The sequence below is a fragment of the Mus caroli genome, chromosome 3 (assembly GCF_900094665.2).
Source record: "Mus caroli chromosome 3, CAROLI_EIJ_v1.1, whole genome shotgun sequence".
Lineage (NCBI taxonomy): Eukaryota > Metazoa > Chordata > Mammalia > Rodentia > Muridae > Mus > Mus caroli.
The window spans coordinates 111272643-111300264 of record NC_034572.1 but is presented as its reverse complement, the minus strand read 5'-3'; the positions used below and the strand labels follow the sequence as shown (position 1 = coordinate 111300264).

The window sequence follows — 27622 nt, the reverse complement described above, 5'->3', positions numbered from 1 at the left end:
GAAGGAAGGAAGGAAGGAAGGAAGGAAGGAAGGAAGGAAGGAAGGAAGGAAGGAAGGAAGGAAGGAAGAAAAAAAAGAAAAGAAAGAGATTGAATGGCCAACAGAAAACCAAAAAAAATTCACACTTAAAGAAGGCAAACACATCCCTAAGAGTATGCGCTGTTGGTCACTGCTTACCGTGAGATACATGGCAGCATAGACACTCAGGGCAGCTTCTTTGGATGGGAATGTTTTCCTTGCTCGCATGATGAGGTCTGGGTTGCCTGTGCATGCTTCCTCCCCACTGATAAACTGTGTGTACTGCTGACATCCAAGCGCTGTGTAGTTTGGCTTACACAAAGCCAGAAAGTGTGGAGCTAGGTTTCCTGTAACCACTTGCCCAGCATTTACAAAGATATCTGTAGCAAACAGTCCAAATGCATAAATTCCTGAGAACGAAAGAAAGACAACAAACAGTATTAGCTTTCTTTTTTCTTAAAAAATAACTTTATTCTATAATTTGCCAATAGGAAAATATTTTAGAAACTGTACCGCATTCCATACATGCATATTCTCAGTTGTTCACATTTTACCTCTCCTCAGTCTCTTCCTTGGCTTTCTGGCATCATTAAGGGTGTTAAATTATTTAACATATTGAGCTGTCTACCACTGGCTACATTTTCATGCATGGCAGGTTTGTAAGACATAAAATAAAGGAAGAAAATATATTCTGAGACTATGTTTGGGTGATGATGGTTGTTAAACGAAGAGACAGATCCCCTGAGAGAAGGTATTTGAACATGTTTTACTAATGTTAGCAATCTCTTTTTCTTTCCCCATTTCTGACATTTATTTTAAATCACACCAACATAAAGTAAGAACAGTTGTGTCTCTTTGATGATGCATCCTAAGCCCATTCACGTGGGTAACACCTCTGCTGGAGGTGCCAGCTAGCAGGAAAATCTAATACCATCAGTTTCCATCTAAATATCATGGAGAAATCTTAAGCGGAATGTTCTTGGAATTAATCTCTACATTGCCTTCAGAAACACATTTGTCAAAGGCACAGAACAGCTACCAAGGGCCCCACTTTATCTTGTATAGATTTGCTTTCTAGTTATCTGCTTTGGAATGAGTTAGGGACCAAGCAGGTAATCAAGGCTCTAATTCTCAACGGTCTTAATAGCATTCATATTTCTTTACTGTGGTTACCTCAAAGTACAAATTTCAATATGCAGACTTTATTCTCCTTTTTAAATAAACTTAGATTTGCTTGGATACCAAAAGCATTTTTTAGCTTGAAGGTCACTGGCCATTCACCCCATGAAAGCTGCAAAGGGCAAATGAATTTCTAGTATTAGATGGGTGGACATCCTTTTCATTTTTAAAATATTATGGAAGAATTTTTATGATCAAAAATTATTTTTCTACCTCAGTAAAATAATTCTTGTCATTAATATCAATGATGTGCATCAAATACAGCATTTAAAGGTATGTTTTGGATGTGTAGCTAACTACTGGTTTCTAATTTGAGGTAGAAAAATCCAAGTGGATTTTTATTTTATCTTTATTTTTTCAAGATTTGTTTATTTATTTTATATTACAGGTATGTGTGTGCCCCTGGGTGTATATTTGTGTAATACATCTGTGCAGGATCCCACAAAGGTCAGAAGACAGCATTTCAGGTGCCCTGGAGGTGGAGTAACTGGTGGTTAAGAGCCACTTGATGTGGGTTTTAGGATTAAAACCCAAGGCCACTGCAAAAGGAGAATGCACTTTTTACTGCTGAGCCATTTCTCCATCTCCAAGGACTTTTAAGCATAGGGCAATATAAATTTTCCCAAAGAGTTTGCCTATTGAAAAGTCATATTAATTTTATTATAAAAGTGAGATGTTCTTCTTTCTAGTTATGTATTTCAGAACTGTTTATTTTTCTAAGCCTTCCGTGACTGGCTGTTGTACTGGGAAATCATCAAGAAAGTTGCAAAGGATCACCTAGTGATCCAGTATTAAATATTTTTTTTAATTTTCAAACTATTATGTAAGCTTCCTTTGTTCACAGAAACCTACACATAACAAAACTCTGACTATCCAAATGTCAAGGTGATAGAAACATTGATTTTTTTTTTCTCCTTTATGTTTTGGAAGAAAACAGCAAGCATCTCTTTTTTAACTTCTTAGCAGCGGCTAAAAATCATACCAAAGATAGTTCATAGAAGCAGAAAATTAGGAGAGGCAGAGAATTGGGAGTAACCTGATGCCAGTGAGATGTTAATGCACATAAGTGCACATATTTTTGTCCTTTGGGAATATTGAAGAAAGCACTGGATCTGAAACACCGATACTCCTTGAAATGTAGGCTAAGATGTACTCATTTTCTTAAGTAAACTGTTCTTTTTATCTAGTGTAATAGGTCTCCTTGTTTAAAATAGAAATACTTGAGAAGAATATAGAAATGTCTCTTGATACTTGAAAAGTTTCCAAATGTGTCTTAGAACTGAAATGTCGGTGTCTCAGGTCCAAGCCAGTATTACTGTTGCTGGCTCAGATACTTTTCAGAATGGGATCCTGTCAGCATGGCCACTCTTTTGACCCAAAAAACAAAGTCCCTATGCAAAGTGCAATGTTTGATGCAGTGTTGCTTCAATTACAACTTTCATTGTATTAATAGCAGATGAGAACTCTCAGGTCACCATGAAGGAGCAAAGACGAAAAGAAATTTATATTATTAAGAAGAAACATGGCAAGTGAGAGGCACACTTCCCATTAGCACACATGTTCTTATGTCCTTTACAAATAGGCATGCAAATGCAGAGGCTGTTTTACTTCAACAACCCAACCAAATTTACTTAATAATACTTAGGAACATACTCATTTCAAGTAGTTTTAGTTTTGCAAATGTTACTGCTTGCTACTTCTTTTGTTATTAAATGGTTCACATGCAAAGAGAGTCAGTATTACATTAATATACAAAAGTAAATAATTTTAAGGCATATATATATATATATATATATATATATATATATATATATATATATACATATATGTGTGTGTGTCCTTCAAAAGATACCTGGAGGCTTTGGAGATACTTCACTTGAAAAGTTCAGCCTTCCATCCATGTAAAGACCGTCAGTCTTCAGAGAGACCTACAGTCCCAAATCTTCTAATGTAATAGAAGCTAGTATCTAGTTGTAGTAGCTGTAGAATAGTATCCACTGTTTGTTGTCTCCAAAGTTTCTCTCTTGAGCCACAGAACAGGAGACACAGACTGAAAAGCTGCAGTCTCCTGAAGGCATCTCCCAATGTTTATCAAAGTTCATCTAATTCATGATAAACTTTGTTGTCCCATAAAATTGGATTATCTAGATTTCTGTTGAATTGCAAAGATGCTTAGTAATTTGTCATTCTGTTAGGTGCTAAACTTTTAAAGCATGAAAGAAAGTATAGGTGTCTCTTGTTCTATAACAAAACTCTCAATGAACCTCATTTTTTGTGGAAACCAACTCAGAACCAGTCAAAGGAGTATGGTGTATTGAGCATCATATTCATGCTTTTTCCAAATTGTTAATCTTGAATGAGCTGCTCAGGTAACTCTTCCTCCTCATGCATTCATTCTGAAACTCCATTAATGTATGTGTTTTTAGTTTTCATTACATATACTTCAGTTTCTTAAAAAATAATATTCGTGAGTTTTATTCTTTCTTAATTTTTAATTTCTGAATGTGGAAATTACATCTAGGCTCATCTTGAAAGTTGTCTCATATATGATTATTGTTATGGTGAAGAACAAAATGAAGTCAATGGATACATACCAAGAAATCGGACGGTTCGGCGTACCAGTGGGTTTATATAGCAACAATCTCCGGTTAAAATAGTTTTTTCCTGGTTTTCAAAATCTCTTGTGGCTAATTGCAGGCAAAACACTGCAGTTTCTCCAACTATTATCTTGCAAAGAAATAAGAGATTAAAGAATGTTAGAGTTTCACTAGTATGAACATTAATTTTATTTAAAAGGTGGTAACTATCTCTATATAAACACGATGCATGTTTGCTAAAAAGACCCTTCAAGCTTAATTTTTCAGCATACATAAATTATATTTCTCTCAAATTTAGGAAGTATTAAAAAAAATCTAGAGCTGAGACGAAAGGAAGGACTATCCAGAGACTGCCCCACCCGGGGAACCATTCCATAAACATCCACCAAACCCAGACACTACTGCATATGCCAACAAGATTTTGCTGAAAGGACCCTGATATAGCTGTCTCTTGTGAGGCTATGCCAATGCCTGGCAAATACAGAACTGAATTCTCACAGTCATCTATTGGATGGAACACAGGGCTCCCAATGGAGGAGCTAGATAAAGTATCCAAGGAGCTAAAGGGGTCTGCAACCCTATAGGTGGAACAACAATATGAACTAACCAGTACCCCCCAGAGCTCATGTCTCTAGCTGCATATGTATCAGAAGATGACCTAGTCGGCCATCATTGAGAGGAGAGGCCCTTGGTCTTGGGAAGATTATATCCCCCAGTACAGGGGAATGCCAGGGCCAGTAAGTGGGAGTGAGTGGATTGGGGAGCAGAGTGGGAGAAGGGTATAGGCAACTTTCAGAATAGCATTTGAAATGTAAATGAAGAAAATATTTAATAAAAAATGAAAACAAAGCCAAAGCAAAAAAAAGAATCCTAACAACAGCAGCAACAACAATAAAACCCACAAAAGTTTCCAAATAAACATTTCCAAATGACTTTCTCTAGTCTGTGAGGACACTTGGCTCTAAGGAAAAGATTGCACACAGTTCTGACAACTTGTCAGACCACTAGGCAGTAAAGACTGGGGCTCAGAAATTGATGATGTGTAAGACCACACCATGATGATAGATGACTGCTGAGTTGTATGTATCTGCTGTTCTCTATTTAAACACAAACTTCTGGGCTAGAGGGATGGCTCAGTAGATAAGAACATTTACTACTCTTCCAGAGAACCTGATTTTGGTTCTTAGCACCCACATTGGGTGGATAACAACTGCCTGTAATGTAACACCAGCTTAGGGAATCTATTGGTCCCCATGGGTAGTACATACATGAAGTTCTCTCTCTCTCTCTCTCTCTCTCTCTCTCTCTCTCTCTCTCTCTCNCTCTCTCTCTCTCTCTCTCTCTCTCTCTCTCTCTCTCCAACACACACACAAATAAATCTTAAAAAATTAAAAAAAAATAAGAAATCTTGAGTTCATGACTTTGGGTTCCCAAAGATGGATAATGAATGTCAGTGGATCTCTTTCTTCCTGTCTCTTCCAAATATGGCCACATTGAGTAAGTCTTTTTCTGTTTTGGACAACTATTTCTCTGTATAATTGGTCTATTGAGAATGGGTGGCCAAGTCCAGGTTAGGGCTTTGATCCTAAAAACTCCAGGAATACCTTTGTCTCAGGAATTCTACTACAGTAATGGAAAGCTAAAACACCAAAAGATGTTTTGAAGACCCTATAAAAATTAATGTCTATGATAATAAGATATTTAAAATAGAAAATGAAAGGCAGGAAAGGGGGATGACAGAAGGTTAGATGTTTGATCTACCTCACATCAGTATCAAAAACACCTTGTGTACCTTTTTTATATTCCAGTTTCCTTTTGTTGTATTCTTTTTCTTATACAAGACAGTAAAAGTTCAAGGTTAATCCAGAACAAACTGAGATGAGATGTGTTTTAAGTCTAGTCTTCTCTGTCTGGTGAGGCTGGGTTGAATTTCAAAGGATTACAACTTCCAACTTCTTTCTGTATTTTAACTTTGCTTTGGTGAAGTAGAATCGCTGTGTGATACAATAGTTCATCTGGCCAAAGGAGACACGGAACTATTTTCACAGGTATATCTGCTGTCAAAAGGGCCTTAGGAGAAGTTAAACATACAAACTGTGTGCTTGATATTTCCTAGTCTCTCTCTCTGAATCAGTCTCTCATAGTCTGTCTTATTGGATGCCTCTCAAAAGAAAGAACTACTGTGACACTTTCTGGGAACAATATTAATTTGCACTGTTTTGCCACAAACATATCCTATACCCTAATAACGTACCATCTACTTCACCTTGTCATGTCTCAGGTCATCCCCACGATTGCTGTATCCTTTCTCTTTGCCAGAGCAGTTGCCACTGAGCCCACACTTCCAGGCTGATCTTGCCTCATTTGACCTTGTACCGCTCTCTTAGGCTGTGAACACACAGACTCCTTCTAATACTGTGGATAGCCTACAATGCTTACTGAATACGTGACTGAACCTCATGACCAGTACATCGCAAATTCAGATTTAAACCAGTACTTCAGTAAATCAGAATGTCATGGCCTATGTTTTGCCTTTCACTTACAAATACCAACTTCTTCCTTGTTGCTGTGGGGAAGCTCTAATATTCTGCTTCCTATAACCAGATTTAGGTAAATCTTAGTTACTAACATTCTTCCAGACTAAGAGCTGCTTTCTTTGTGCCACTGGTTCTAGGGTACTTTTTCTTTCTTTCTTTTTTAAGAATATATACATATACATATACATATACATATTCTTATTCTATATATAGCTGTCTTCAGACACACCAGAAGAGGGCATCAGAACTTATTACAGATGGTTGTGAGCCACCATGTGGTTGCTGGGATTAGAATTTGGGACCTCTGGAAGAGCAGTCAGGGCTCTTAACTACTAAGCCATCTCTCTAGCCCTAGGGTTACTTTTTCAAGTCACTTCCTAACATGGTCCTCTGGCTTGTTGGCACTTCAGCCTGTTTCACATTGAGTTCCCTATTCGTGCATTGGAGAAATTGCTCAATGTCATTTGTCTGCTGAGATAAGAAATTCAAAGTCAAAGCAGATTAAGCATCCAGAAATAGTTCTCAGTATGGAGGGATATCTCAAAACCTAATTGGGGAATGGGTAGAGATTAGGTAAAAGCACGCAATGTCATTTTTCTTCTTTCCATGGAGGTACATCATCTTATATCCTGGCTGCTCTATGAATACCTACCTTGTTATCATCTTTCTGAAACCCAGACCTGGATTCCTTGGTTGCTCTTACAATTTATAAGAACCTTATCTTGAACTTGAGAGATAAGTTACAAGAAGCAGCCCAAATAACAAATTAAGGGACCAGAGAAATGACTGAATAGTTAAGGACATACATTGCTCTTTCAGTAGATTCAAATTCAGTTCCCATCATTCATGTTAGGTAGCTCACAACAATCTCGATCTGAAGGCTCTGACATCCTTTTCTGACTTCTGTGTCCTCTGCACTCATGTTCTCAAGCATACCTACCCAGAACTGTAATCAGATATGACTACATTTAGGCTGTAGTTAGATAAGCAATCTTCTCTGTTATAGTGATACATTGATGATCAAAAAAGAGATTAGGATATCATTTGATGGTCTCAAGCAAAATAATTGAGAGTTGTAAAGGACGTCATATACTGAGCTTTTTTTTTTTTTTTTTTTTTTGCATGATTTAGAAAATATGTGCTAGTAGGACATTCTGGGAATGGTGTCATGAGTCTCTGACTTCATCTGTGATGACTTGTGGATAAATGACCCAGCTGTTCTGGGCTCACCTCTCTACTGATTCCACTCTTTCTGTATACCTCATAGCCAATTATAGAGGAATTCTAATCCAGGAACATGACTGCTTCGGCAAGGGATTACATCTGTAGATATGATCCAGCTTGAATGTAGCCATGCCACACACCTTTAATTCTTCTGGTTGGAATACATACCTTTAATCTCTCTGGCTGGAATACAGTCTTGCCTTTAGTATATACCTTTAATCCCAAACAATGCTGTCTAATTGAGTGGCAGACAAAGTGATAAATCAGAGAAAGATTTGAGAAAATAAGTCAGGGATAGGATAGTCCCAATTCTCGTGAGGCAGACAAGAAAGAGAGGCTACTTCCAAAGCAATAAGGGAGAAAGAATTCAATGCAATTCAATTCAATGCAGTTTACTTTTGAGCAGTTGTTTGAGCAGAAAAGAAAGTGTTAGGAATGAGGAGGATGTCTTTCTCATGGGAGCTTTCAACTTGACTTCATCAAAGGCTATGGAAGAGAGCTGGTCATGGAGGCAGAGACACAGACATCAGTGGTAAATGATAGCTACTATCATAGTCAGTAGTACCAATAATAGTCAGTAGTAATAATAATAATAAAGATGCCGGGTGTGGTGGCGCATGCCTTTAATCCCAGCACTCAGGAGGCAGAGGCAGGCTGATTTCTGAGTTCAAGGCCAGCCTTGTCTACAAAGTGAGTTCCAGGACAGCCAGGGCTATACAGAGAAACCATGTCTCAAAAAACAAACAAACAAACAAACAAAAATAAAGGTCTTCATGTCGATAGCATTGGCTTCAGTCAGATGATGTTAATAATAACCTATAGTCTTATCTACAACAGATAAGACTGTTGAAACTAGTTCAAATTACAACTTGGTGAAAGTAGGACCATTTCAATTGAGACTTTCCTCCAATTTTGTTCTCTTCTCTGACTGATTTAAGGTCAGGATATATTGATTCTAATGCTCCCATTTTGTTTTTATCTTGAGCTTGAATTCAAAGCTCTGGTTAGTAAATTACAGACCCAAAGTCTATATATCCCAGTATTTTAGTTTGGTTCTCCTGCCTTTCCTCTCAGGAGCCTTCTTCATTTAAATTTCTTTACCCTAAGGGGTTCATAACCTCTGTTCCCTTAAGAAATCCTAAGCACTTATGTCTCCTCTGAACTCTGGATGCAGGACTTCCATCAAAGTGTAATAGCTTACAAAGCTGAGGTCTGCTTGCTGTACTCTCACATTCACAGTGGATCCATGGGTCTCCCTCTGAGCCTTCTGATCTTCCATGTGATCTCTGTGGGCCCACTAACATCCACTGGTAAACTCAAGCTAAAGGTCTTCCCTATCACAGCAGCTTCTCTGTTTCTCTCCACCAGTGGCTTTTCATTATATTATTTTAATTAACAAAAATATGCATATTAATGATGTCAAATATACACACATTGTGGACTGACAGAAAATTGATGTATTAGTACATCTTTGTACTTCTTTGTGGTAAGAACATTAAGATCTACTTCCTTAGCAAATTTGGAGGTATATTTATAATATTATTATCATCATCATCTTTATTTACTAAAGTTATCATATTGTCTAAGAGATAATATTTTTTAAGGAAGATATTCTTCTTCCTAACCAAACAGCTATCAGTTTCAAATCCTGATTAAATTATACCTTAATTCTATTTCAAATCTATCTATTCTCTATTCCTACTTTAAAATCTATTACCCTATCATTTCTTTCCTGCATTATAGTATATTTGAGCCTCACTTCTGCTTTTCAAACTGTCTACTACCAGATTGCTCTATTAAAGGCAAATTTCATGCAATCCAAATGCCCTGCTTACAATTTCAGTGTGAACTCACAGCCTATAGAGTAACAGCAGGTTATAGCAGGTTATAGGAAGTCTTTTACTGCTGAACTCAAACCAAACAATCTCAGCTTCTGTAGTTCTTACAAAGCCTTGGGACATGCTATGCTATAGTCATGACCAAACAATTTTATTCCACAAGAAACCAGCTATTTCCATGCTTCTATGCTTTTATGCACAGCTTTATATGGCCTGCTGTGCGGGGCTTAGAGACATGATTTAAATATCACTTGCTATGTTGCAAATTAATTCTCTGCCTACTGTAGTCTATCCTTTCTGTGTTTTAGTGGTACTTTGTGCATTTATTATGGTGATTCTGTATGGCTTTTATAACTGTCAGTGACATCTGTCTCCTGCACTCAGTTGACAGCTTCTCAGAGGCAGGGATTGTACAGTGTTTATGCTTCCAGTTTTACAGCTCAGTGACTGACAGCAAATGTGCATACCATATGGATGAATGAAATCCAGCTCATTCTACTCACTAATAGACAAGGAAACTATTCAGAGAGAAATAGAGGAATCAAATAGGCCTGAGTCACAGGGTTACTGGTCTAACCCAGATCTGAGTCCAAGTTCAAAGGCATTTTATTTCAGCTTCTGACTAGGAACAAACCTTCAAGCTCTGAACATTTCAGGGTGAACCCTTGCCTTGGAAAATAGGTTGTTTCTTGGAGTTTCACCACATTTTTAGCACACATACAGTCTTAAAGAGATGTTGGGCACATAGCATCTCCTTAGGACTCATAACTCTGTAGATAGCTTCAAGTTATGAATACAGAAAGACTTTCCTGATCTCATTCAGATATATTCCAGTTCTCTAATACAAACTCAAGGAGCATTCAACCACCCTTCCCAACTCCATTATTGCTTCTGTAGATTCTCTTTTCAAGGAAATCACTTCATTTCTTCCATATGGCTCTTATGAGAACATGAGAACCTATGGTTTTGAGCATCATCTTACCTTTATTAAGGGGTCCTTGATTCTGGTATTATTGGCTGCATTTCTCATTAGATGTACAAAACAAAAACCCTTGGGCAAAGGGCATAACTGGATTGATTTTCCAGGCATTTGGAGAGATGGAAACACAACAATATATAGGTACAAGAGCCAGATGTATGCATGGTAGAAACATCATTACCAGACCCTTCCTTGTAACCTGTGTTTTCTGTTATGAATTAACAAATAAAAGCTGGTTCCAAAGCCAGTTGAGATAGTGAAGAAGGATCTCAAAGATCAACTCAAGAGCATGTCCCCTCCTGCTTGCCATAGGCAGCAGCTATTCACAAGAGTGAAAAAGGAACAAAAGTGCTAGAGGGACAGTTATGACTCTTATGCAAAGCATCAGCCAGTTTGCCACAGGTCAGCCTCTCATGGGCACTTTCAATGAACCTCAGCACAAGCTATCCATTCACTGGGTCTAGAAAGGAAGGAGAGAAAAGTAAGGTCTAGCTGAGGACTCAAGTTTGCTGGCACAGCAAGCACAGGCCCATCCCACATCTTGTTTTTCAATTCTCTTCCTCTGGGCTGTTTCTCATCTCTCTTCTATCAACAGAGACAACTCCTCCCCGGTACACTCCTCTGGAGGATATTCTCACACAACCTCTTTGGAAGACATATGACACTTCACTGTCCTTGTTACTCCAGTGGGGGATGTGGTGGGAGGCTCATCGATGGCTTAGGAGGTATATTATGAAGGGCTAAGTATTGTATTTATCTACCCATAGATAGTTCCAGGCAAACATATTGTTCTTTGAGAGAGGGTCCTCTCTCCATTGAAACTGATGGTGCTCTAAGGGTCAAGAGTATTCTCCTTAGCCCTGCCTGGTGGACAGCAGCCCTGCATTTTATGTACAGATCTTCCCAAACTACAATTACTCCACATTGCACACAGCTTCCTACCAGCTCACCATCTTTTGCATTATTGAGCATTATGGAGAACTCAAATGACCCCATGTCTATCAAGCTGGATCTACAATATATATTGTACCTTTCTAATGATGCATCTACATCTCCATGCATTCTCTGAGAACCAATATGCTATCTTATCCTTTCTTATCAATTACTCATTTGTCAGTGAGTAAAAAGCCATGCCTGGCTGGCAAATGGTAACTTTAGCAATACATTTATGAATCGTACATCTCCATACAATGTTATAGAAATGTCTTCAATGTGAGCACAATGCTTAGCTCTTATGCCTTAACACCAATAAGCCTACTCTTGGTTATCATTACTCCTTCATGGCAAAATAATGAAGTAATCCTTTCAAAATAGATGCAATTATGATAGATTTTCCCCAGTGTCAGAGTTCAAATAACTTCATGTTTTCATTCGTAAAGCATCCAATCATAAAGTATCCTCATAGATAATCATTCATTGCTGATTTGACACTAGAAACCATTCCTGGTGTATTACAGTAGTAGAAGTGATGGAGTCTGTGTGATAGTATTTGTCAAGTCTGACTTATTTCAGACATGAATAAAAAAATATCTGAAAAGCATCAGTAATCTGGGGAAGTATAGTCATGGCAAACACTTAAAAAATTTAAATGTTTCTCTTTAGATCATCATACTCAGTCTAGTCAAGGAAGTTATAAGCTCAACTGAGGCAATGTGTTGCCAGAGATAGTGTTTCATGAGCTATGTGTCCTGATGTAGACCAACCACATTTTGCATTTCTCCATTACTGATGACGATGTAGTGGCTGCCATCTCTGAACATAATTTCCTAGGATAAGCTACAAGACTGATATGTAGGTGAACGCACTGAACTGAGGAAATGAAATATAATTGGTGCTACAATAGGAATACAACCTCTCCCAGCATTGACAAAATACTGTAATATCTTCACAAGTTGAGCTCTAAAAACTTATGTTTACACTTTCTTTGTACATTAGTTCATTCAATTATTTTAATTGGCAAAAATTATATTCATTTGTTATATACAAGATGATACTTCAAAATACATGCACTTTGTTGGATAACACTGAATAACCCACATACTCCCTCACATGCTACATATCTTCATTCATCCTATGAAGTTGTTGCGGGAGTGTCTACTAATCTGAGCAATATTCCCTGCACACTTGCATTAAGTAGATTTTCACAGGATCAAAGTTGGAATATGTATCCATATGGATCAAAAAATATAAAAATCTAGGAGTGATTCAACATGTTCTCTTTTCTGAGGTGCTGAAACAGATCTTGGGGACCAGTGGTTATGGAATCAAAAATCCTTCAGTCACAGGACTATACTAGGGTCTGAGCAAGTTGCAGGCACAGAGTCTCTAGCAGCTAACAGTAACTGTCTAAAATTTTAAAATTAAAAAAATAATATTGGTTTCCCATGTATGCATGGCTTCCTTCTATTTCTGTAATTTTTTAAAAAAAGATTACAACAATGATATAAAATGTCCTTTTATAAAATTTGTTTGTGGGGCTGCGTTGTATCTTAGCATGTATAAGGTCCAGAGTTTGATCTTTGAGGGTTTCAAAAGCTCAAGTCAGGCCCAGTGCCATGCTTTCTTCCTGCTGCCTGCCAATCCTTATGAAGAACTCTCAACTGCTCTCCAGCACTATGTTGGCCTGCATGCTCTAATACTTGCCACCATGATGAGAGATTACAATGGTCTAAACCTCAGAACTGTACACCAGTCCTTCCTAGACACTTTCCTTTATAAGAGCTGTGGTGGTCACAGTGTCTCCTCACAGTAACAACCATAAGTACCACTGGGTGACTTGCTGTCTTGATGGGTGTTCTGAGAGCAGCTGAGTACACACTGAAAGCTCATCTCTGTGCCATTTATCTGGGCCTAACTGCTCTATAAATAGTTAATCCACAAAGCAGCACTGCCCCCCTCCACTGCCAAGTGGATGCTGTTATTTGCACTCAATACAGACGATGTAGAGAAAGGCCACACAGATAAAGCAATTTCTGTAATACCAACAGTAGTCAGGATTGTGGATGGACATAAAGTAACAAGCTCCCTAGAGCCTGGGGAAAGGGCACATTTTAGTAACTGTTGGAACAAAAGCCAGTGGAGAAGATATGAGGCCAAGAATTGTACTCATTCCCTTGGGTCATGCTTTGCAGCCTTTAGGTGACCCAAGTTTTAGCAAGGTCTAAAAACACTGGAAGCTGTCACCAATCCACTGGGTACCATAAGTTTGTCAGCTCATTCCTTACTTGTAAAAGGAAAGGCTCCGGCTCATTTTGACAGCTCAGTGGGCAGTAGTATTCAAGAGGATGCCTGGGTTAGCAGCAGCAGCAGGCATAGTGCCCGGGTACTTTTCTGACAGGGAAACTATGGGGTTTGCGTCTAGCCATCAGTATTCTCACAGGCACCCTAGAGAGTTCAAGTTCTTTGAAACTCCAGTCATAGTTTTTAAAACTTGTGACAGATATTTTAAAGGGAATTTTAGGTATTTAGATTAAACAAATAATGATTATGTCTTTGTGTTGCACCAAATATTTCCAAATATTGTAATTGAAGATGGATTTATACAAAGAATTTAAGTGAGTGCTAAAATGAAAAGAAATTCAACACTCACACTTCTTGGATTTGTGCATGTGTGTGTGTGTGTTTGTGTGTGTGTGTGTGTGTGTGTGTGTGTGTGTGTGTGTGTAAGCCAGAAACTAGCCCTATGTGCCATTCTTTAGTTACTCTCACTGGTTTGGTTCTTGTCTAGGCTGGGTAGATGGTAAGCTCAGGGAGCCTTCTGGTGCTGGGATAACAGAAGTGCCCCAGTTGTCATTAAAGGTTAGTGGGAAAGGTCTGTCCAACTCACATCTGTGATAACAGTGCTTAAAGTAAGGGAGTAATGGAGTAAGAGATCCTGAAACACTTGACAGGATAATTGCGTACTCTGATTATGTGGGATAATATAGAAATGTTTGCACTAATCTTCTTTCAGTCTCTATGAGGGACAAAGTTCATAATATATATAATATATATATATGCATAACAATACACCATGGGTAATGAAGTTCAGCACATTCAGGGGCTAGGGAGATAGCTACAAGAGTCAAGTATTTTCTACTCACACAAGAAGCCCTGACCAGATCCCCCCAATCCACATAAAAGGCTAGAGTGTCTCTGAGCATCTGTAACCCCAGCACAGATGAATGGAGACAGGTGGATCCTTGAAGCTGGTAGACCAGCCAGTGTCTTATAAAGCTATGACTTCAAACTTGCTATGTACTCAAGGATCAGCTTGAAATTTGGATCCTCCTGAATCTGATCCTAAGTGCGAGAATTACAATCATGTGCCACCAAGTCTTGTTTATGCTGTGCTAGGGATCACCTCCAAGTCTTCTTGTGTAAGAGTCAAGCACTCTACACCCAGGCTACATTTCTAAGCCTGGAAACAATCTCTTAAAAAGAGTTCTCAACACATCTACCATCAGCATACTGGGAAACAATGTTTTAGAAAAGGATGAAGGGTTAACAGAGAAGCAAATAAATATTTCTCTTAAAGTTGAGATATGGTATAAAAGCCAACAAACTTTAAAATTTGAATGCAATAGAAAGTAACCAGTGGGGAACACTTGAATTTTCCTTTGTTTTCAGATCAACAACTTACAAAGAGCCACTGATTATATATATATATATATAAATATATATATATATATATATATATATATATATATATATATATATATATATAAAAAAAAAAAATATATTTTTATATATATATATATATATATATATATATATATATATTACAAAAAAGATACACTTCTCCCCCATTGGAGTATGAGCTGTCTGCTGACAGCTGTGTTGGAGAAGAATTGCCGCAGACCTAACATGGAGGTCCTTCCTCACTCTCTGGTAGCAGCCAAGCAGTCCTTCCTTTATGTGCTGTTACTGTGCAATTTAGTTTCCTTTCTTTTCTCTTTTTCTGTAATAAAGCATCAATTTCTATTGTATGCTGGGATTGGAAGTTTGTCTTCTTGTGTCCACAGCTAAATTAAAAAACTATGTATTCCATAGCCTCAACTATAATCCTCTGAACAGAAGAACTGCCCTTTTAAAGTACAGTAGCTTTTGAGCTTGTAGGTTTGACTGAGAAACTAGAAGTGATATTCCTTGCAATTGGCTCCCTCATGGCCATTTTCTTTCTTTTTTTGGCTTTCATCTCTTTCCATCTTTAAACTGACTGCCAGAAAAATGTCCTTGAGGCCACCAACTTTTGCTGAAAAATAAAATAAAGACTAGACATTTGAAACATTTTTATTTGTAACATGCTCTTATGGGGTACTAAATGATGATTGCATAGGAAATCTTTATACTGCATTGAGCTATTGATCTTAAGTGAGGATGCACAGAGAAAGGCATGATTGAAACCCAAAAATAAATGAATGAGACAAATCTTGGAACATGAACTCATTTTGCAGCCTGGTCTCATTTGCAATTGGTATAAGGAAAACATTCCCGAATAGTGCTCATGGTGTATTAGGAAGTGGTATAATTACAATTCAAATGTGAAACCCTAACAGCCCTCAAACAATCAAATGCTCAGGCAAGCCAGTTTAAAGGCTTTCATTATATAATGGTAAATATATTAAAAAATTTTGGTCAAAATACTTTTCATTTCAGCTTATGATATATACATTCATCTATAAGATTGCATATATATTATATAATTATATAAATTATATATACAATTATATAAATTATATATACACATTTATTCCATAAATTCATGGTAATACACACACACATATATAATTTTTCATTATCATTTTCAAAAGTAATATAGCAATTACTCTGAACAAACATATATATGCTATTCTAACATCTAACTGTCAACATGAGTTGGTCATCCCCAAAATCCTATGAGACCTTACTTCATTTTACAGGAACTGAAGTATGAAGAGTTCCAAGGCCTCAGAGGAAGGAAAAATGGCAGGCCTGAGAATCAAATGCATGTAGTTTGGCTCTGGTTTTAACTATACTTTTCATGTGGATTATGATAGAAATGGCTTCAAAGCATTTGTTAATATACAAGTTGACCTTATTTATTGCTCACTGCCAAACTTGTCATTATGATATTTCAATGTTTTGTTTTATCTAGAAAAGTTAAATATTTAAACATCTGAACTTGTAGATACATTTTCCTCCAGTTTTGTATTTTTGCATAAATCACAAGCATGGGGACATGCTCATTTTAAAAATCTGAATAAATGCAGTCAAATATGTTCTGATAATTACATTTATTCAAACAAAAAGAAGACAGAACTTCTATTGCCTGGCAAAATGCATAAGAGCTAGTAATAGCAGTTTCTACAATCTATTTTTAGACTACTGCATCATCCTTTGAGAATCAACCTGCTATTCTGAAACACCTTTTGAAATGTGTTAAGTTTCAAACCTGGGACAAACTACTAAACATATCAAGGTGGACCTGTCTTCCAGATTCTCTGAGCATCCCTCAGTGCCTACCTGCTGCAGGATTTGTTTGTCATACCCCAACCCCTACCCTGAACATGAACTTTCCAGCCCAGAGACTGAGCTACCCTACCTAGAGGTATTCTCTATATAATCTAGACATTTTGGTAACACTTTATTTCCCTCCTCACATGGCCCAGCTTAGGCTGATCATTGTCACTCTAGACTCCCATAAATGTGTCTGTCTATGCTCTCCCACATCTCTACAATAAACTTTCTCTTTCACAATATCTGGAACGTTCATGTCCTTTGCTTTCCTTCAGAAAGCAGTTTGAGGAAGGGGAATGAAGTAACATTTTAGGAGAGAGGGGGAAATCTAATAAGGCCCCACCCTTAGATGAAGAGCTATAGGAAATCAATGAGTGATGAGAAAGAATCAATCTTCTCCATGTATGAGTCCACAAATAGTTTATCCAACCCTAAATGGTTAGCTTGAAATGCATATACATAATAGGATCAACATTAAATTGACTTAGTAGGTGATATTATATATATGTGTGTGTATGTGTGTGTGTGTGTTTACATATGTGACAATAATAATTAAGAAGAGATTATTAAACTGAGAAGATATCAGTAGGAAACATGAGTAGTTGAGCAGGAAGAAGATGGTGTAAATATAATAGATGTATATAAAAACCTCAAAAACTAAATGGAAAAGGAGAGAGAGAGAGTGTGTAAATTAACACTATTTCTCAAAATTATACTGATTAAATGTTTTCTTATACATGTTCTACAGCATAGGAGCAGCCTATAGAACAGATATGAAGAGCTTTTATTTAACTCTTGATGAAAAATGCATGAATTTGAAGTAAACTGCCTCTTAAAATTTTTTATGAAATTTGTAAACTATTTCTCCACTTCTTCATTCTTCAGGGTTCTGATTCACATATCCAGTATTTGAACATTCATGGGAAAAAGATACTAAGGAATCAGAATTACTGCTTTTTCGGTAAGAAATCAATCTATCCAGCTCAATCCTTCCAAGTCTTCAGAACACTTGAACATAAATAATGTTAGAGTCTGCTTGGCTGGCAAGTCCTATTGCCAGCTGTCAAAATATTTATAGTCCTGATATCTTAACTCTTAGCCAGAATGTTGCTGAGAACATAAAATTGCATATCCAGGCCCTCTGGCTCCATTGTCCATAACTGTTCATCAATGCCCAAAGATGGCTGTAGAAGCAAATTCCTTTGACTCTACTTTCTGCTTACTTTAGAATATTTTATTCCGAGTGTGACTAATTCTAGTCTCTTCTCATGATGACACAGAGTGCTAAGTCTCTAACACTCAATCCTGCTTCCTGTGACAGTACAACAGAAGGCTCCCCTGGCCCCTATCTGCAGACCATGACACTCACTCTTGTGCCAGAGCCAACAACTGTCCTCATTTCTCTGCTTTCACCTTTGAGCTGAACTTGAGGGGTCTTGCATAGTGTTGAGCCTGAACCTACATATTAGAGTGTTCCTCCTACACTTGAGAACACTCCCACTTGGTAAGATTTCCTGAGAGCTACAGAACATTTCAAAAATTACAGTTTTCTGACCCCATGCTTATCCCATTTTACAGTTGACAGACATGGAAAATCTGTGGTTCAATACCAAAAGATAGTTATTACAGAAACTTGAAATCATGCAAACACTTGAGTCCTAGGACTAAAATACTTGGCAAAGTTGTCTCTCAAAAATCACTGGGAAAGATTCCATGTAATGAGCAATTGTGAGTGTAGATTGTTGGCCAGCAATTTTAGATGGATATTAAAATCTCAAGCAAGTTTTCTTTCAAAAATCTTAATTTTAATTTCTCTTTATTAGCTTAAAATTATCTTAAAGTGCTGCTACAATGAACCTATTTGCAATATTGAACATTCATTAGAAAAGTTTATTTAGCATACATTTTAATAATTCATGATACCATTAGCATACTGAGGTAAATTAATTTTTTAAAAAAAATCTTGGTTAGTGAAACTAAAGCTCTGCTTAATAATCATGCATACAATGCAAAGTTACTTCTAGCTGATATTATTATTTTCATAAGGAATGTTGTTTCTCCCTCTTCTTCTATCCCTCTCAGGAAGAAATTAGGACTACTTTCAGCCCCAAAGTATAAATAAATTGTCAATCCCAATGGCCTTGTGTACTCAACTAACAGTGTCTAAGACTTGATCTATGAAAAAAATCTGGGTCAATGAGGCAAAAGGTGTCTACTAGAGGTGGATGCTTCTAAATCAAGTCTTCTTGCTTTTAAAAAGCCCTGAGTCTAGGAACTGTTAATTTCACTGGATATTATCATATTTAGGTTTGGTTTCTAGAGTAATCAATTGTTTGATCATGAAGAAAACCATTCACCATTGAGAAGACACATATTATAGGACAGGATTAAGGGATAGGGCACCTGGGCCACTGCTCTAATAGTCAACCACATTTAATGTCATCATGGAGACACACTGACTCAACTCTATGTGACTTGATACAGCTTCTTTGCTCTGTACTTGGTGAACATAGCATTTTCTAATGTTGAAATAAGCCAATTTAATTGATACACAGAATATAGATCTAAATTCATAAAATACCATAAAGATAAGTTTTAATATAGATTTATATATAAATATTTGTTCATAAATACAGATAACTCCATTACTGTTTTGGTAGATGTGGAGATTAAAAGCAAGAAAAGACTGCATTAAATTAGTGATAGGAGTGTGAGGAAAGGGGGGGAATTATTATGAAGGTCAATATTTTCTCATGGCCTGACTTGAAAGAATCAAGCTATGTTTACAAGAGTAGCTGAAGTGCAGTGGAGACTGGGTCCTGTACAGCAGTGTCCTCTGAGCAATCCTGCTGCCATCTTCACCAGATGAACTGTGCCTGCTCACAAGAGTTAGTCAGGAGAAGACCTGTGGGCTGTTGACAGCCACTCAAAAAAAGAATCACATGAGGAGAGTTATTTATGTTGCACCTGATATTCTGGACACTTAACTGCCATTTCTGTTACTTTGACCAAACTACATAGGGCCTTGGGGTCTGGGAGAAGATTAGAGGACATAGATGGGGAAATATTCATATCAGTGATTCTCAACCAGTGGGTTGCAACCCCTTGGGGTCACAGGAGTTGCCTAAGACCATTGGAAAACAGAATTTTTATATTACAATTCATAACTGTAGCAAAATTACAGTTATAAAGAATCAACGAAAATAACTTCATAAATGTTGGTCACCACAATATGAGGAACTGTTTTATTAAAGGAAGCCAGAATGAGGAATATTATGTGTATAGTCCATCATCCATGTTGGCTATGAATCATGCAAATGTAACCATTTTAGCATCACGCATGCTCTGTAAGTCCAATAAACATATTGGTTATTGTGGTGAACTAGAGTGGAACAAACATTGTTATGTTGCTTGGACTTTGTAAGAAGGGAATAAACATTGTTTATATCCACTTGGGAAGGAGTTCTCATAACACCAGGAAAATGATTAAGAGGAGAAACAAGAAATGAGAAGGAACAGCCTACTAGGTAGGGTGGAAATATAATCTACCATGCAAATTACTATATTGTTGAATGTGAGATATAAAGCTTAGTAATACTGAAACCAAGATCTTAGGACTGTGGCTACCACAAGGCAAAAGTAGAATATAGTCTCTGTGAAGAAGACATGAAAAGTGTCCTTAAAAAGATAGCTAGTTCATTTTGATTGCCATATAGACTAGCTATGGGGCCTAGTATGAAATGAGCAAATTAGAATTCTCCTGAGACACTGGAACTTAATTCTCATCACAGTGAAAGGCCATGAGTGCCTGTGAAGGGGCATACAGGACTCAGATTCCTACTTCAGACACATGCACATGGAGGAAAGGAGGGGAGTGAAATGCAAAAATCTCAGTTCTGCTCCTGCAGTAATTCTCTCCCTGTAATAAGCCAGCTGCAGAAAAACAAGGGAATGTGACAGATGATTATGGGAAAAGACAAGAGGGGTATGAGTGAGTTTTGAGATGTAACTTATATTTGAGGAGTGCTAAATAATATAGGAACAAAGACCCGAGGCAGGAATATCAGTGCAGTGGGAAACAATGGAAGCAGTGGGCAGACTTTCAAGAGGAGGGGCCATGGCCAGCCCCATTCAGTATTTCAAGAAAATGGCAGAAGTAAGCATCCAAGCATTCAAGCACTCAAGCATTCCAGGTTGTTATATGTTAACCTGACTGATGTGGTAAGAGCAGAAAGCTTTTCACACTGCCTCTGCAACTCAAGGAACCCTTGTTCTGTGAACCAATGAAGTAATTCTCTGAACCAAACAGAATGACCTTAAAGGACCTGGTAATGGATTTCACTTGACTGATGGAAGCAATTAGGTAAGGAGTAGGAGGAAAAGAACCTGAAATGGATTGCAGGGGTTTCTTCCTACGTCAGTCTTAGCTTTGCCCCCTGCCTCATAGGCTCTTTACAAAGATGAAGAAAAAAAAAATGCATTCATTTCTCCATTGTCAAACTGTGCTCTTTCCTGAATCTCCCATGACTCTTTCCTCAGGAAAGGGAGATTTGCATATTCTCTACCAGTTGTGACATTCAGTTTCCAGTCTCTGAGTTCAGGGTGAATACTCTGGCTAATATTTGATAACCAAATGTATGTGTTGTTTCTGAAATTACAGTGTCTGTTCTGTACTTGACTTCTGTTACTTGGTCCTCATTTATGGGTTTCTACTGTGATCACCCCCTTTGGTCCTCATCTTTTAAGGCCACCATTGTCTTTTCCTATCTGGTACCCCATTTCCAATGTCTGGCTGCTGATGGCTGTATGATGGCTATGTCAATTGTCTTTAATTTAGCAAAAGATTTTTCTTAATATTCCCAGTCTTGGATTTCTGTGAGCTACATTTCATTGTCTTTCAGCTTGTTTCATTATTGTCTAGAAAGCTTCTATGTAGCAGATTTCCCCCCTAGAATACTTTTCTTCTGCCACAGTTCTTTCCAAAGTGCATATTTTGTTCAAAGACCAGATATCTAAAGAGTCCATCAGGGAAGTACATACTATGTTTTCACTGTGTCTACTCTCCAAACATGTCATACCTAGGCTTCTTATTACTTAATCCGTTACACCAAGTTAATGAGTAGGTCTCCATCTTATCTAGTTCAGATGCATCATGAATTTTGATCCAATTCGATCTCTGCAGAAAAGCACCCAGGCAAGTGAAAAATACTTGCAAATTGGTTCTAAAGGAAGACAGATTTTTACATTGTCCCTTCCATTGACAAAAATTGCAGCATGTGATTCATGCACTTGGATAGAACAGGAAGCCGTGAGAAGTGTGAACTCATGCATATAAATGAGCTGAAGCCATTTAAGGTTGCAGCAGTGCATTTGTTACCAATGTCTGCATTCTGAATAAAGGTTTCCACAAAGACACATTGGTGATAGTACCTTAATTACAACAAGAAGATATCTGCATGAACATGGAGAGGGTAAAACACTGAGTTCCCTTACAATCCCTCTAATGGGAGCCTGTCTTTCAGTTATTTAGACACAAATAAAGACACAAACTCCTGAAAGAGTTAATTGTGTAGGAAATGGAGAAAGCAGAACCTCTAGATGTTACCATGATCAGGAACCTCTAGTAAAATTGAGGAAGAGAGAGGCAGGTGCTGTTTCAAGCATATAACACAACCTGGATCCATGCTCTACCATACCAACACATAACAAATAGTTTGGACAACTAAAAGCAGTGATGAACAACAAAACATGAAGATTTGTAACTTTCTTAATCAGTTCTCCCACCACACTGTGAAGATTCTCATTCTCTAATAGTTTGTGAATTGTCAAGCATGCCATGTGCAGATGGAGCTATATATTAAATGACTTTTGCATAGCTAGAGCAATGTGAGTCCATAAAATTTAGACACCTACAGTCTTCAAGGTACTCACTGGCATGATGCATGCTAGAGATGAGATAAGCCCCTTTAAGAGCATGGCATGATGTATGCTAGAGACAAGATGAGCCCCTTTAAGAGCAAGAATGAGGAGCATTTATTTACTTCTGTAATGCACGGAACAGGCAAAAACAAGAGGGTGGAAGAATCTGAACACATAGGTGAATCTTTTCCTCTCATAGAACGACACATGGAAGGGAAGTATGCAACGTCCCTTTATACAAGTTTAAATTACAAGATGATCTAGTATAGTGTGTGTGTGTGTGTGTGTGTGTGTGTGTGTGTGTGTGTGTGTGTGTGTGTGCTTAAAATGGATAATAGTATTGTACCATTAAAAAATCTATTCTGGTGTCTTCTGAAATACAGATGAAAATCATATGTTGTAGATACATAGTATTATAAAATCATCTCCCCTGAACTTACATTAAAACTAAATCAGTGAACTAACAAGATTCTTTAAAATAATGAAGAGAGGAATGTAGACTATCCTAGCAATGCAACTGCCAATAGCCTTGAATACCCAGTTACCAAGCATTGTGTTACAACAAAGGCTGGAACAAACTGAAAAGTTCCAAATGATAATAAAACTGAGTGGATTTTGAAGTCTCAAAGCTCCTGTCCCATACACATACAAAATAATGGAGAGGACCCAATCAAAAAGAATGGAGAGGACCCAATCAATATATTTTATATTGGTTACATGTTTGATTTATGTTTGGGACATATAGGGCTAGTAATAAATATTTATGAACATTTCTTCTATTACTTTTTATTTTTGATTGTAGAGAAATTTAAAAACAATTTTCACTGAACTCCAATTGGGTCTCGGAGTCTGGATGATCATACCTTCTGGCCTGTCTGAAGCTTTGAATAATGGCATAGAAACCATGATTATTAAAAGCATCTAAGATTTTAGAACAATCCAGATCTCAGGAGAGTGCTGCATTAATGTCATGGATAGACCTTTTGAAGCTATATTTAGCATGCATATCTGATCGATTTCCTAAGAATGTACAAATACAAAATTAAATATAGAGAAAGCTTTGATAAAAGTATCCATTAGCAGTCCTCATTATAATGTCTTGATCTTTAAAAGGTAAAATGCCCCCATGGTAGAGAGTTCATGAAGCTACTGGGTATATATCTATAGATGGATTAAATATAAGCCCAATAAGATAGATGTACCAAGTGGGGTTTCTAATGAACTGTCTTGACATCACTCATGTTCCTGAATTAGATCCTACTTTCGCGTGTCAATCAGATCTGATGTCTAATCTGTAACAATCAGTTTATCATCCATTACTCTCACGTAGTTTGAAATTAGCTCAAACAAATTGTATATTGAACTGGATATTATTACCTTCCTACCTAAAGCCAGTGTTATGCTCACAAACTATTAGAATACAGAAAGTTCAATAATTTCTAATTTATGAGTTATTTCCATTTGTATACCTCTTTATCCTTGCATTATTTAAATAGACTTTCTTTTTGTATATTTTTAAAGCGTTTATTTTCACTTTAAGGTTTTTATTGATCTCTGATATTTGCTCGAGAGGAAGATTTGTCCTTTTATTTATAGTGGACCTGTTAATGAAGGTTCTTACAAAATATTGACATTGTTATACACAAACATATATACATACATACATACACACATACACATGCACTGACTTGCACAGATGCACAGACAAATATACATACACACACACACACGAGTGTAGAGATTTAAGGAAGGTTTTATAAAGCAGTCATGTAAATCAGCTACCAAAGAAAAGAAACCATGAAGGCATGTAGAATCAAGAACACCTTTTCAAAATTACTGACCACTGATGGTATAGCTATAAAATAGATCATTAATGTGACTTTACATAAGCCTTATCAAATCTGTAGATTTCTCCAACTTTAGCCTGTCAATAGTTTTGATTCCTATAGCAACGTCCACACTTACTATATCACAGTGATGACCTTTCTGACGCTTGATTTTTAATCATTGCATCACATCTTTTAATCTGAGCCATTTCCTGTCATGGGGATGGCATTCATCAACTTAATTCCCGAAGAAAAATAAAAAAGTAAAGACAGAAGAAAAGAGGAAGGGAGAAATAGAAGAGAAAGATGGAATTGTAGGAAGGAGAGAGAGAAGGATGGGTAGGGGGAAAAGAAGGTAAAAAAGAAATAAAAAGGTAAGGAGGATCGGGAGGGATGTGTGACAAATTAAAAACACTTCACAAATTGTGTCATTTGATTTTCTGCAAGGAAGATCCAACGAGGAAGATGTATATTGATATCATTGCTATGCAATATATGGTACAACACCAGTAGCAGACTCTTTTCTCTGTTCCATACAATCATATCACGACTGTACATCTCGGAGGAAAATTTATCAAAGCACACCCTAAGCAGTGCTTTGAGATGAATTTTTCTCCCAGATATCCAGGCACAGGGGAGCCTCTTCTTTCATAACATTGTAAGCATCCACAGTCCTAAAATTTATCATATTTATTATTTCTACTCATTTGGTACCCATCATAAATTAAGTGTAATTTAGATAATCAAAATTAACAAAAACCACATTCAAAATAGTATCTAATTATGGACACATTTAAGGCAACACTCTTAAGAGGGGTTAAGATTGAATTTTTCTAGCATACTTAATTTTCTAATTCTGAGTTCTCATAGTACATAAACTAATATGGTTGTTTATTTCAGCTCAATGTTACAAAGGCTTGTTAGTTGAATATGTTTCTATCTGCAGAACCAGTACCACTTGCTTTATAAGTGCCATGCCATTCATCGGTATCTTAACTATTTGATTTTCATGTTGAATTTTGACTCCTAACTCTACAATCTCCACTGTGGTTGGTTTGAGGTTTCAATGGAAACCTCAAATACACGTTAATCACTGCTCTCTTCACGTATTTGAAACTCTATTCTCATACAAATTTCACAACATATTAAAGTCAAATGGACTAAGTGGGACACAGACACTCTTTCCTTTCAAATCCCCCGTGGAGCCCAGAATGTGTGCTAGAGAGTCATGGGAAATGGTGAGTTAAAGAACCAATACTTTCCAGTTCAAATTACTTAACACTGCACAAATTACTTAGGGGTTGGGTAAGAGGAAAAACCAGAAACAAAAAATGACATAGCTATGGTAGAAATCTAGTCTCCTCCTCCATTAGCATCCTCCAAAATATAATCCCGTATAAAATGAGCACCCACAATTAGGAAACTTGGAAACAAAGAGTTCAGTGACTGGTCACTGCCATCCACCGTTGCACTAATTAACAGAAAATATAATATCAAACCCAGCCATGTCTGATTTCTAATTCTGCCTTGACACATATCACTTCTCATTTTCTTTCAACTGAACCAAAATATACCCAACAAGGTAACCCAAATATCCTCTTCTTAAGGATCTTCTTAACATCTTCCTGGGATTCCACAGTACATCCTTTAATTTCTGTTTATTGTGGGGGGGGGGTGCACCTTGAGTGTTCTCCTTGGTACTGAAATAAGGTATGGAAATGCAATCTCTTTGTGAGGTTATTTGTAAATCCATCTGGACACTTCATGAACTGTGAGCCTTCTTGGGGTGTAAAAAATTTCTTCCCCTTTATTTACTGATAAATACCTAACAAAGGTTTAAAATGCCAGGAAAAAGTTCTCATCTAAACTTAACTGTCTGTGTGACTGGTCAACTCAAAATTTTCTCAGCTGTGATTTTATCATCTGTAAATTACTTTGATATCTGTGTCACAGAATCACTGAGCTATTCTCTGAGTACTGGAATGTCATAAAAGTGGATGGTAACCTGGGGCTGCCACCACAGCTCGTTTGTTAAGAGTGCTCTTGCAGAGGACCAGAGTTCAGGTCCCAAATCCCCATCAGGCAGCTCACAGGCTCACAACCAACTACCAGTTCTAGGAGATCCAATGTATTCTTCTGGTCTCCATAGATACCCAGATACATGTAGACACACACACACACACACACACACACACACACACACACATTTTTAAAGTGCCATTTTTGAAAACGGGAGAGGCTTTATTATCGCTATTCTCTTTATCGCATTGCCATAGTCTACATGAATGCCAGGATGAATGGCATCAAGCTTCTGGACTAAGACCTGCAAGTCTAGAAGGTTATGTCTGCACAAAGGCCTCCTTAATTAAATTATATCCTCTCTGCTATTTAAACTCTACCTGGATCCCACCTCAACTCAGTGGTTGCAGAATACTGCCTCCCAGGATAGTGTGTGGTCTATGATGGCTGATAATCCTGATATGGGCTATCAGATCCTATATCCCAGAGGGTGTGCCTAGAACCTCATCTTACAATCAGTCACTTTGACTCCCATTCTGATCAACCTTTTTTTTTTTTTTTTGGTAGCTATATTTATTTAGGATTGAACCCAGGACTTTACACATTTTAAGCAAGCATTTTGCCAGTGGAGCTAAGTTTCCAGTCCTTATTTTTTCCTCATAGCTAGACATGATTTACTTGGCTAGAGATATTTCTCTGTCTTTTTTTAATTAGGTATTTTCTTCATTTACATTTCCAATGCTATCCCAAATGTCCCCCCATACCCTCCCTCCCTACTCTCCTACCCACCCACTCCCACTTCTTGGCCCTGGCGTTCCAGTGTACTGAGGCATATAACGTTTGCAAGACCGATGGGCCTCTCTTTCCAATTATGGCCAACTAGGCCTCAGATGATATGATAGTATATATAAGTGACCCGAAAAATTCCACCAAAGAACTCCTAAACCTGATAAACAGCTTCAGGGAAATAGCTGGATATAAAATTAACTCAAACAAGTCAATGGCCTTT

The 27622-nt window shown here is 37.4% G+C and overlaps 1 protein-coding gene across 2 annotated transcripts in view; it reads right to left on the bottom strand.

Moving 5' to 3' along the window:
* Nucleotides 1-27622, bottom strand: part of Plppr5 (phospholipid phosphatase related 5) — a 109860-nt gene that overhangs the window by 61997 nt on the left and 20241 nt on the right. For both annotated transcript variants that reach the window (XM_021158395.2, XM_021158396.2), the window contains exons 2-3: nt 3792-3924; nt 178-428 (exon numbers count right to left, since the gene is read on the bottom strand). In XM_021158395.2, coding sequence (XP_021014054.1) covers nt 178-428; nt 3792-3924 — 384 coding nt within the window. The remainder of the gene's footprint in view (nt 1-177; nt 429-3791; nt 3925-27622) is intronic.